General features: G+C 44.7%; 1 protein-coding gene across 1 annotated transcript in view; it reads right to left on the reverse strand.

The window, feature by feature from the left end:
* Nucleotides 1–665: 665 nt before the first annotated feature.
* Nucleotides 666–12,732, reverse strand: part of suclg2 (succinate-CoA ligase GDP-forming subunit beta) — a 121,185-nt gene continuing 109,118 nt past the window's right edge. Inside the window, exons 10-11 of the mRNA XM_080460891.1 lie at nucleotides 12,376–12,496; nucleotides 666–1,608 (exon numbers count right to left, since the gene is read on the reverse strand). Of these exons, the coding sequence (XP_080317017.1) occupies nucleotides 1,496–1,608; nucleotides 12,376–12,496 (234 nt within the window). The 3' untranslated portion in view covers nucleotides 666–1,495. The remainder of the gene's footprint in view (nucleotides 1,609–12,375; nucleotides 12,497–12,732) is intronic.

A 12,732-nucleotide genomic window follows, 5' to 3' on the forward strand; every position in this document is an offset into this window, starting at 1 on the left:
TCACATGCTGGTGGAAAGCTGGACCTCATGTATTGATTTGCACTCGATAAATGAACTCGTCTTGCTCAATGAGCCCGCAGGATTATACTTTGCCAATATTGTTAGGAGATATTCGGAGAGTCGGATCGTTTTCAAAAAGTTGCTTGTCCTCCCGGGTTTCCGTGGAGACGTAGTTGGAGCGTTTTCAAAAAGTTGGCTGCAAGCAACGTTGTCTTGTAAACAGACCCACAAAACTCAGAGGATTTACGTTTTGCCTTAAGTGCAGCAAAGCATCCTGCATCCGAGAATTGTTTACAATTCGCTGGGTGGTTTGACCGGATTGGAGAGCTTGCCGGCCGGTTTCGGCACCACGGGCCTTATGTTTGACACCCCTGATCTACCCCTAAAGCCATCTTACTTTATTTAACCCAAACTCACTGGAGGTACATAAAAAAGTGTTTATTGCGATCGTCCTCTTCCAGAACCGTTTCCTCTTGCTCAGGCAGTCAGAAGTTTTTAAGTCTCGAAGGGACACGACGTACAAACTGCCGAGGGTCGACTTTACTCGCTGACATCACATTAATTCTGTAGCAGAGAAGAACCAGTAGAATCCGGCGAGGTTCTAATTTCCACGTCTTCATTCCTTTCTCTCGCCCACTAACTCCAAGATGAATAAAAACACAAGTATGTTTGAAACATTTGTTTTTAATCTTTCAATTATATACAGTTTCCACACTAGTGTCCTGTTGGTTGTACATTCATGCTTATTAGAAGAAAAAGAAAAAGAAAACGTCTTTTTGATTCACCTTTGTAAGAAAGCATTACCATTAAGGCAGGATCGTGTAGAAGCCTTCATTCACCAGGCACAGATTAAAGCACAAGTCACTGTTTCTCAAGAGAAGAAATGATGTGGAGATTCACCGAGCGGGTGCGTTCACACAGTCGGAGGGCTTTCTGCACTTAACTGGAGCGATGATGCAAACAACATTGGAAGTCAGTTGCTTCCATCTGTTTCCGTCACAGCGAGTGAGACTGGACGGTTTCGTACAGGCCGACTTACAGTCTTCCTGCATTTCGAAATGAGTGCACACCGAGGCCGGACATTAAAATGCATCTCTCACAGTTCATATTATAGAAAAATGTCACAGTGTGCAAAGAGGAAAAGTTGAAAATGGAATGCAAAAAGAGAGAAAGAGGTGGCTTTGTGGCGTTCAATAACAGGATCAATGTTATGGAAACACCATAACACACCACAGAGTGTGGGATTCCTACCGAATTATGTGGAATTTTAATGGCGGTGGGGGATTAAAGGAATTAAGAGCAGCTAATTTGTGCAGCGGAGAGGTGATGAACCTCCTCGGACACGCAGATATGGATTCACTTTATCAACGAAAGAAAGAGCTGCGTTAGTAAAGGCTTACGAGAGCCAAGCTCTGAGGCTTAAGGAGGTCTGTGTGTGTAAAAAGGCTGATGGCAATAAATGTGCGTGAGCACGGTGGAGGTCGCACCAGGTTCTCTACTTCTTGATGGCGGCCACCGCCTTCCTGGCGGCGTCGTCCAGATTTTCAGCGGCGGTGATGGGGAGGCCGCTCTCGCCCAGGATCCTCTTCGCCTCGTGGACGTTGGTCCCTAAACGCACAGAAAAGAAACAACAAAGAGCAAGTTACAAAACGGCTCAACAGGGTTGAAGTTGACGTGCCGTCTGCAGCCGAGGTAAACGCTGCGAAAGACGAGGCGCTCCTCTGGAGGAATCAGCCCGCGCAGACAGATGGATGGAGATATGGGTCAACGGCGGCTCGTTTCAGCCGCTGATCCAGAAACAAGTTTGATCAAGGAGGGTGGGTATAAAGGGCAATTTGTGGTAAGGGCAGAGGTGGCAGGTGCCGGATGACACGGTGCTGCCAGCCACCCCCGAGAGAGAGAGAGAGAGAGAGAGAGAGAGAGAGAGAGAGAGCGAGCGAGCAAGAGAGTGAGCGAGAGTGAGAGAGAGAGAGAGCAAGCGAGAGAAAGAGCGAGAGAGAGAGAGAGAGAGAGCAAGAGAGCGAGCGAGAGAGAGAGAGAGAGAGAGAGAGAGCAAGCGAGAGAAAGAGCGAGAGAGAGAGAGAGAGAGAGAGAGAGAGAGCAAGAGAGCGAGCAAGAGAGCGAGCAAGAGAGCGAGCGAGAGCGAGAGAGAGAGAGAGAGAGAGAGAGAGCGAGAGCAAGAGAGCGAGCAAGAGAGCGAGCGAGAGTGAGAGAGAGAGAGCGAGAGAGCGAGAGAGAGAGTGTGAGAGAGAGCGAGAGCGAGAGAGAGAGCGAGAGAGAGAGTGTGAGAGAGAGCGAGAGCGAGAGAGAGAGTGTGAGAGAGAGAGAGAGCGCTCTGGCTCCAAACATGAGCCTGATGAGTCTGTCACAACACAGAGCATGGAGCACGGTGGTGGACGGAAGCACACCGAGGGGGTGGGGGGGGTTGGGTTGGGTTGGGGGGGGCAGGGCATCCGAGCAAAAGGTCAAATGAAGCCGAATCGCCCCCTCGCTGCTACAACAACAGAAGCCAGCTGTTTATGTGGCATTTACTGATTTCACACATGAATGGGGCCAAAGTAGGACAGAGGCTATTCATGAAATGTGTCAGCCCGGTGGGCTTTCACTTGGATTCATTTGCTTTAAGGAAATGTGCCAGTAATCTTCTTTTTTTTTTTTTATTAATGCATTTTATATCAGTCCTAAGGTGGCTGCAACACCCGAGTCTCCCCCTGGTGGATCAATAGAAACTCATAACAATGTCGCGCAAAGTCATATATTACCGGTCTCATTTATTTAAAACATGACCGAGTCCAATCAATACATCGGTCCCTTCAAATAGGTGGTGAAGAGACAATATGGTCCACAAATGAGACGAGGTTGAAAAGACATTAATAAAAATGGAAGAATAATGAAAATATTTCATGATTATGTGAAAAATGGGAAGAATAAGAAAGAAATCAACAAAAACTGTGGAAAGAATAAAGATGAACTATTGACAGAACGCAGGAACGATAATGATGTCATGATCATTGTCTTCTTGGTTGGTTTATAGTGTTTCCAATGACTACGGTCCACATGATGCTGTAGCAATGAAAATGTGTTCATTGTGGGAGAAATGAAGGAATATCTTATCTTGAGGTGACACGAGACGAGATAAGGACAAGAATACGATGAGGGAGGAGGAGAAAATAAGTAAAAAAAAAAAAAAGAAGGATAAAAAGAAGTAAAACAAGAATTAGCAGAAAAACAAGCAGAAGAAATAAAAAATGCACCTATTGATGAACTTGTAAAAAGCATTAAAGTCAAGTTGCTGAACACTAACCGACAAGCTGCAGTGTGATTTTCTTTTTGCGATTGATGTTTCCATTAGTTCCTCCCTGCGTACGGATCCCCGGAGTTAAATGAGCGGAGGTGTTGCGGTCTCGCCGGTGCGTGTGCATGCGCAGACGCTTACAGGTTGACCTTAGCTCTCCCGGCTGGCGTGTAATTAAGACCGCATGATATGTGAATTCTCTGGAGGCCCGGCCACCCTGATCAATAGACCTTTCACGAGGAATTCTATTACCAGCGCCACTTAACGCCTAATATTTCATCTCCTTGTGTCCAGTCGTATATTAAGTCATTCCAAACACTTTTCTGCAGACGATCGATGCCGCGTTGTAATTAATTAGAATAAGAGCAGGAAGACACCTCGGAGCTGACACGTAAACAGGGGATAGGGTGTCTCAAGTTATTTTCTCATCGCGCGGCAGAGGATACCGAGAGGACGGAGACTGTACATACAGTACGCCTCGCATTCAACAGGCCGACCCCTGAACTGGATGGATGGATCTGTGGCACGCTGCTGGCAGTCCGATCTGTCGGAGGATTAAAAACTAAAGCTGCTGCACAACAAACCGAGACAACAGCAGATAAAGCTCACGGGAGGTGAAGCAGACATATGGGCCGAGCAGCAGATGCATCATGCAGGCCGCATTCTGCAGAGATAAATATGCCTATGAAAATACACACATATGGGGATCAAAATAATGTTAACAATACATGCTTTTTTACAGTTGTTTTTTTCCCCCCTCATAAATATTCATGAAAGTTGGAACAGTGTGCGGCATTGTTTAGATGCTGCTGCATCTGTGTTATCCATGTAATGTGTGAGAGGGGAATCACACATCTGCGGGAGTGAGAATGAAGACACGTGGAATTCTGTGGCTCTGCTTCAGTGTGTGTGTGTGTGTGTGTGTGTGTGTGTGTGTGTGTGTGTGTGTGTGTGTGTGTGTGTGTGTGTGTGTGTGTGTGTGTGTGTGTGTTCAGAAGAGAGGGCTCTGACTGCAGTTCCATTGTGAGCAGTAGGGAGCACTGATAGCTCACAGCAGCAGCGGAGGTAAGAGCTGAACCCAGCTGGATACAGCAGCACAAGAGGTTGTGTGTGTGTGTGTGTGTGTGTGTGTGTGTGTGTGTGTGTGTGTGTGTGTGTGTGTGTGTGTGTGGAGTATGCTAAATATATGAATGTGTGTATTCACCTGCAGCCACTAGGTGCTGCCAGAGACCTTCCCAGGATCTGGATTGGGGACACACTATGCAGTGTGCACAGTGAGTAGCATTTATGGTTTGAAATAAAAAAAAATAATCTACATAATAAACTGTAAAAATGGATTTTAATCATCATCATCAGAAAGTGTTGGTGGCACGCCATATGTGTTGTGTTTGAAAGGGATATTAATGAGACCAAATGATTAGTTAATTACTGTGCTGTGAAATTTTACACATCTAAAGAAACACCCTTGTCGGACCGAATCATGCGAGTCCATCCAATAACACGTCCTCACAGCTCTGAATCCAAACGATGGATCAGCACACTGGCTCCCAACAACAGCTAAGCCCCCAAAAAACAGGGTAAGAACGACAAAAAGGCCGAGCTGCAGCTCAGCATTCTGCCATGTGATGTATTGCCGCTTCACAACCCATTTCTGCCGGATCCCCACTCCAATTAGCCAGCTCACTTGTGCCTATTGTGAAAATGTCACTTTAATCTGCGAGTCAATTACAGGCCACTATATTTGAATGAGATAATAAGGTTTGGCGCCGTGCCAAAGTCGCGTGCTGCAGGATTTCTGTTGATGCTGCAAATCCTAAATTTGCGACCGACTCGGGGTCTTAGCATCTCGTCTTAACATCTGACGCCGCGGCCTCAGACGCTCAGATAAGATCCATAATTGCAGCGGCTCACTGTAACAATGTGTCAGGGCCATGAGAAAGAATGTGCTTTTTTTTTTTTTTTCAAAAAGGTGAAGATAAGAGAAGAAAAGATGGGAAAGTGATATGTTATCTCCGCGTGTGTGTGTGAGTTAGTGTGCAGCAGCTGTGGAGGACAAGAAACCTGGGTCACGTACCAACACCGTCTCTGAGGGGCACTTTTTAATTCTGCCAGTGTCAAGCCAACTGGCTGAATAACAAGCGTTGATTGACTTCTCCTAATACTGTGAGCAATGCCCAACAAACACTACACTTCCCTGAAGCTCCTCAAGGAATTTTATACAAGTGAAGCTTTACATTCGTTCATTTGTCAAGCTTCTAAGTCGTTTTCCAACACGATGGGGTTAAGTGAGCCTGATCACATGTCAGAATAAAGAAAAGATCAAAAACGTCAAGACAGAACACAGAGAGGCCGAGGCCCCATCCACATGACAGTGTTTCAAGTTTTTTTGTCCTGAAAGGTTTCGCGTTTAACACTGCAAAACGAAAACGATGTCTGCTTACATGGAAATGGCAAAAAGATGAAAACATGTCGCTGTCATGTTGAGCCATGAGTGAGCGCTTCTTTTTTTTTTTGCACCCAGGTGCATGGAGAGAACAATACGCCATGCGCTTTGGGTGTCTGCTTACATGAAAACGGGAGCTCAACTTTTTGAAAATGCTCCATCTCCATGAAAACAGCGGGACTTCTCTGAAAGGCTGTTTTGTGTGTGGCTTCATGGCCAAAACAAGCAGCAGTGTCTGGCACGCTGGCGACATTGTTCCGGGCCACTAGTGGATACCAGCTTCACTGGTTCGTCTTCATCTTAATCAGCACTAAACATTGACTTCTCCCTTTACATCACAAATTGGACGAGGCCAGCTCCGGTGGGTGTCAAACATCAAATGCGCCTCATCTGAACGCAGAGCGAGATCCCGCTCAACCGCGCACATCCTTCCCCCGCTTTGAAGTGCAAACCGGTCATTAATCAAAGTTCTCACGTTCCTCGTGCGAGTCTAGACTGTGGTTAAACAGAGACTGAAGCCATATCTGTGCATGTCAAACTCACTCTGACAGCCTCAGCTCCAAGCTTTTTCCTTCTGTCCATGTGGAATTTAACCAAAACAACAACCACACAGTGGCTCTACGTCTGGAAACAATAATAAATTCGGACCCGTTTCTTCTCCACCGAGGGTCCTGGACCCACGTCAGAGATCACAGAAAGGGTCCCAAGATTTACACATGGTCACATAAAAACCATCTTTTCTAAAGATCCAGAGCAGGCCTATTTTAAAGGCTCCTGAATTTGTACGTTGATCAACGTGGGAGCATCTACCAGTGTCTGCCTTCACTGAAACATCTGGCCACATCGGCAATCGGAGAGGGAGTGTACAATTTTTCCTGGGCCTCGCTCGAACAGCGTTTCAAGTGAAAATGTATAGTTTTTGCATTTTTGTTTCAGAAAAGTTTTAAAAACTGTGTCCGTTAGGGCTGAACGATTTTGGAAAATAAAGTAATTGCGATTTTCTTCCCCCAATATTGCGATTGCGATTTAATATGCAAGTATTTTTTGAAGGTCCTTTTCTCATGTACTTTTCAACAAACACAAGCAATAAATCAATGTGTATTATAATAAACAATATCAGATTTACTATACATAAATTGTTCTTTTTTATAGGCTAGGCTTATGTTATGATAAAGTCAAATGAAGGATGCATTAATAAGACAGTTTATTTATTTTCTACTTCAATTACAGTTGTAAACTTACTAAATACTGTGACTTGCAGTCGCTTGTCCATTGTGCTTATCAATGCCATAAACCCAGGCTTGGTCACTATACTAATGCAGGGCTTGACATTAAGGATCAAACTATTTTTGTTCCATTTGGACAATGTGGGGGTCTGCGTGACGTCATCATCTCATAATAAACTAGTTCTATCTTTAAAACCTCAGAATCACTTTATTAATTCCTGGGAAATTATTTAGTAATGCAACACAAACACAATGTTTCCATTTTGAACGCAACACAAATGAATGGGACTATTTTCATGGAGTTTAGCGCGGAGTAGGACGCAGCTTCACGGAGGTGTGAATCGACTGCTCCAGCGGATGAGCGAGCTGTTCATTGTTTTGATGCCGCGGTCAGTACCGTTCTCCTCAGCGAGCTGGCGTTTTAAAACGGTGATGTCTGTTGACAACGCGACCGCCTCGCTGTACAACGGCTTTGCTAACCTCCACGTTGGTGCGTTGCTTTGTGGTGTTTTGAGTGTAAAATCCGTCAAAACAGCAACATGTTGTCATGAAAAGTTGGATAGCACAGTGCTGCTTCCCTAGCCTGCTCGCTGGCTGCAAACTGTGGACTGGATTTCCTGACTCATTACTCCTCGTCTCGTTGAGACCCACCTCCCTTCAGGAAATCCAGCCCACAGTTTGCAGCCAGCCGGCATAACAGCTTTTTTGATGACTTTTAGAAAAATGACACTCAAAAATATCCAGACAACTTAAGTTCACATATTGCATAGCTGTGCTATTACAGTTTATAATATATAAAATGTCTCACTTTATTCTTTTTAATTTTTTTTAACTCTTTTACACTTTACATGTATATGTGGGCATTATTATTTTCTGTGCACATATTTCTCTTCTTAGTGAAATCCAACCTCATCTTGTTCAAACCCGATTTTCTCTTTGCATGAGAAGAAATGGATGTGCCGTCCTGAACGACATTAACACATTCCCCGAGATGTTATTGATTTGTTGTGTTGAATGCATAAGCAATAAGAGGGATTAGCATAGTATGCTAGTGGGAGATCATCATTTTGAAAGGAATTGTAAGTATAAGGCCGCGTTGTGATGTCTCAGAAATGAGAAGTTGAAAACGGCGTCACTGTTTAAAGACAAACAAGATTCTTGGCATTCCGGTTGATCAAGACGTTGCAAAAACAATATGGACGCCCCCATGGCAGCTGTTCCTGTGCTCACGCTTTCCCAGTATGAACAAAAACATTATATTTCAATCGCAGAGCCACGGTAACGTCATCATACCCACAGGCAACACTGTGGTACAGATGCGCTTTAGAAATAATTAAAATAACCTTTATAATCGCAACTTGTTTTTCCCCTCAAAATTTTTTAGATTCAAACTTGACTGCGGGGTGACACTAAAGTAACCTCCCCCCAAAAACCCATGCATGCACAGAAAACTCGAAGTGTGTGCAAACCACCGAGCATGTATAGGAAATCCATCTATGCACAGAGAAATCATGAGAAGTACTCACTTCAATCCCAGAAGCAAAGAGACATTCTTGCTGAGAGGCATTTGTTAAAAAGATATACCTAAACCCTCAGTTATAACAGTGTTTTTATGGAAATAAACATTAGTTTTATCTTTAAATGATTGATTTTCTTACATTATGATTGGCTAAAAAAACTAAGAAAGAAATCATGAGAATATCTGGGTGAAAACAGGCGGAGTTATAGGTGTGAGTATAAGCACATCTGCAAATGGTCACTTAAGCTATAATGATGCTGTCAGGACTGATGGAGCTTAATATGGGGACTCTCACCTCTGCTTCAATTAAATGGGAGGGAAACGTTTTCAGAGGGAGCCGCTTCACTCCGACAGACAGCCGAGGATTGCTTAGACAATCAACGGTCTGAAGAGCAGAGCACTCGTTCCTTTTTCCACAGACCTCTCAGACCATTGGAGGGGATTTTGTTTTTCCTCCACAGTGACAGACACCGTCCTCAGAAAGTCATGCCATACAGTATACCCATCCTCATGCTGTCGCCACAGAGGGCAGTGCAGTACTTCGTCAGGTATCTCTGAACTCCCACAGCCCAAATATCTACAGTATGTACATGCGAGTCTATTCTGCTGCAAGAATGAACACCAGAGCCACATCTGAAGCATGCAAATAGTCCGTGTTTCATCTCTATCAGCCCATATCAAACACTTCATACAAGCCCTATCAAATAAAATGACCCTACCAGCATCTAAAGCGCACAGCTCCTCTGCTCCACAGAGGAATACATAACTCTCCAGCAATGCAATCAGCCCCAGCCTTTTAAAAAGAGGCTTTCCAATTAAAAGTGTGCCTGTTAATCCATTTTGATCCTGTTGAAGAGCGCCGGGCTGCTCTCACTGCCCCGCAGTCAGCCTAGCAAGCTGAGCTGATTGATTCTGAACCAATCCTCTCCACAAGACTGCAGCCCAGGGTGTAATGACCCACAACTAAAGCTTGGATTAGGCCCGGGCCAGGAGCTGCGCCTGGACCGTCCACCAGTGAGTGACCTTCTGGACCATTTGTGAATGAAGTTGAATAACGTGGTCTGGCATGAGAGATGTGTGGCAGCTAATTAGGGATCTGTTTTTCTTGCCAATCTGATCATCTTGCACCTTTGGTAGATAAACTAACACAGTGTCTCTCTGTCCCTCTCTCTCTGTCCTCAGTAACTTTGTGTGTGCAGGGGTAATTTGACTTTGTTCTGGTTCAAATGTACAGTTATTTTAGACAAAAAAAGCACTACATTACGGAAGAGTACTAGGGCCACTGGAGAAGAGAAAAAAAATCTGGGTAAAAACAAAATCTTCATGCAATTCGAGAAAAAAGCCCATAATCAATGTCGAGATATAGATTTTTTTATTATGCACTTTCAAAAAAGAAAAGTTAATAGCACTTTGACTGCAAATCCAGTGTAAAACCTAATGTCCATAAGCAGTAAGCAATCCTGTATGGTCAGAATTATGAGATTTAATGTGATTATTTCGGCATCCATGGGCAAATGATGAGGGATGGACCAGAGGAGACGGACGTTTCCAGTTTGTATGTTAAAAAAAAATAAAAATAAAAAAAAAATAAAAATCTGTGACTTTTTTTCTCCAAGTGCATGAGGATTTTCTTTTACCTCCTATATTTGATTTTTTCAGTGGCCCCAACAATCTTCTGTACTACATAGCTGACCTGGGACGCACAATAACTTCTCACAACCGATACTAATACCGTTAACCAATAACATCTTTTGCGGCTGAACATTTATTGCATACTGGAATCGCATTGTCTTTTTGAGAAACAGTGAAAGACACCCACCCTGGTGACACCATGTTTATGTTTGAGGTGCATCAATGTCGCAACGCATGCGACAACAGCACACAGCAGCATGACAAGGCACACAAACATTTATAATTGGATCTAGTTATCGGCAAAAAATGTCATTATCAGACCCAACAATCGGTACCGACAGTACATCCTTATACCTGACTGTACCTTGTTCTCAGTGAAATTGGTGGTAAAAACTGAATCTTTCACACTTATTGTGCTCTGAGCAGCCGTGTCCACACTTCCACTGCACTCCCTCGGCACACAGATGGGTTTTAGCGTACACGCTCTGACCTGCAAACCATATTAGCAAAGCGTGTGCAGACATACAGTGAGAAATGTAAGGGCTCTCTCACACACACACACACACACACACTTCTCTGCTCTGGACACTCCACTCAGCAGGATCTTGACAATTAAGCTCACCACCTACTGGCCCCGTGTCTCTGGGAGCCACCGCTGCCATCACACACATTCACACACACTCACGCTCAGACAACTGAGCGGCTTTCATTAGCATACGAAGGTGAAAGGTGAGCCAATCAGCGCCGTCTCTCCAGTTACTCCGGCCGCCGCTAATGACAGGTGCGGCACAATGTGACTTGCTTGAGAAATGCTGTGCTGTTCTTATCGGGACACCGGGGAACAATGAAGATGGATCGGCTCCAGAGAGCACGGCGGCAACAGAACAATGGCTCCGGAAGTTTGAATCGAGGCAAAAAATTGAGCTTTCCTTTATATTGTAGACTGCGAAAGGACATGGTGCAAAATATTTGAATTATTAGTGTATCTCAGCCAGTGTTCCTCTGAGTGATGATCAACTTTTTGAGGTTGATCTGTTTGGCGTTCTGGCTCACTTTACCCTCAGATCAGATACTGCATCATAATATTCAGTTAAACTAAAAAGAAAACATTAAAAAAGTTAAAATCTAGAAGGACTAACTGAAATGGATGTTGAAACGCTCACCTAAGGGTGAGGGAGAGTTTGGAATGCTACGTTTACGCTATCTTCACGGCAGCCTCGTTTGCTCGAAATGTAGTGCGCCGTGGGATTTTGGGGAATTGTAAGGAAGGTCTGGCACGTTTATCACATTCTGTCAAGGCTTTCTACGGATGAAATGTGGACGCCGGGCCATTTTGAAGCACGATTATGCCCCAAAGGGCCACCAAAAGTGACTTTTGCTAGGTGCATACGTACCTCTTGATTTTTTTTTCGGTGGCCGAGCTTGTAGAAAGTGTTCTGTCGTTGATCGCTCAGATTCGAATGAAACTCACCTACCGAGCCCGGCTTCCTCCCAGACCGTGTGCGCCGTGGCAGACCGGAGTAAAACGCAACGCGTCGGGTCTACAAACCATCAACATGCGACGTGATAAAACGCGAAGCAACCGTGAAAGAACCGTGACAGAACGTGCACTAAACGTCACTTCCTGTAAGCCTCCCGTCCCACTACGGGCTGCCTCCAAGTTCTATTACTGCCTATTTCTTGCTGCCACATTTTGTGACATTCATCCCGTTTTGCTACGGGCTACTGAGTTTCTCATCTGCACCGTGGCCGCCATGGCAATTTTATGACTAGCAATCACGACCTGTTACGTTTGCACATCCCGTCCCCCTGCTTTGTCTCACGTCCATCCCGTTTTGTCCACGGTGCTGCCGTGGCTGCCGGGAACATACCGTAGTGTAAACGTACTTTTGGTTTTCCTGCCGCCTCAGCAGCCCCGTCTACTATCAGGTTATTTCAAAACGTCAACAGCCAATTCATTACAGTTTAGGTTAATAATTTACCTGCAGTCCACATGCAAATGTGTGGTGTTTTCCATTTGCCATAGATAAAGTTTAGTGTTTTACTTCACAGATCACTCTAAAGCGAGGTCGATTAAAAGTACTAAAAAGTGTAATGTATCTTTGCGGCTGGGGTCATTAGCCAGGATCATGAAATCTTCATTAAGGTCAAATTCTTTCCTTCGAGCCTTTCTACGGGGAATGATTCCCTGTGTGGAATGGGAGTGTTAGCTAGAAGCAGAAAGGGGACCCTTTGTCATTTTTTATTTTATTTTTTTTACCTTCGAGCCGGACCACCAGCGGCACCTTCAGCTCCAGCTCTCTGCAGGCTTTAGTGATGCCGTTGGCAATGATGGCACAGTTCACGATACCTCCGAAGATGTTGACCAGGATGGCTTCAACCTGGAGGAGAGGAGACAGGGAGACCACTTAACATCCTTGTATACCGTGCAGCAAAATCAGAACAAGGTGAAAGCTGGATTCATTTGTAACGTTTAACATTTAATACAGCTCCGAACATCGGCAGATCCTGTACCGCCGTTAGACAGCACACGTCTTACACAGCTGAAAACATGCTCCGCACAAAGTTAACAGCAGGCAGATTGAAAACCCCCGAGTAAGCAAAACAGCAGAGCAGC

Source organism: Lipophrys pholis (genome assembly GCF_963383615.2).
Source record: "Lipophrys pholis genome assembly, chromosome: 4".
Lineage (NCBI taxonomy): Eukaryota > Metazoa > Chordata > Actinopteri > Blenniiformes > Blenniidae > Lipophrys > Lipophrys pholis.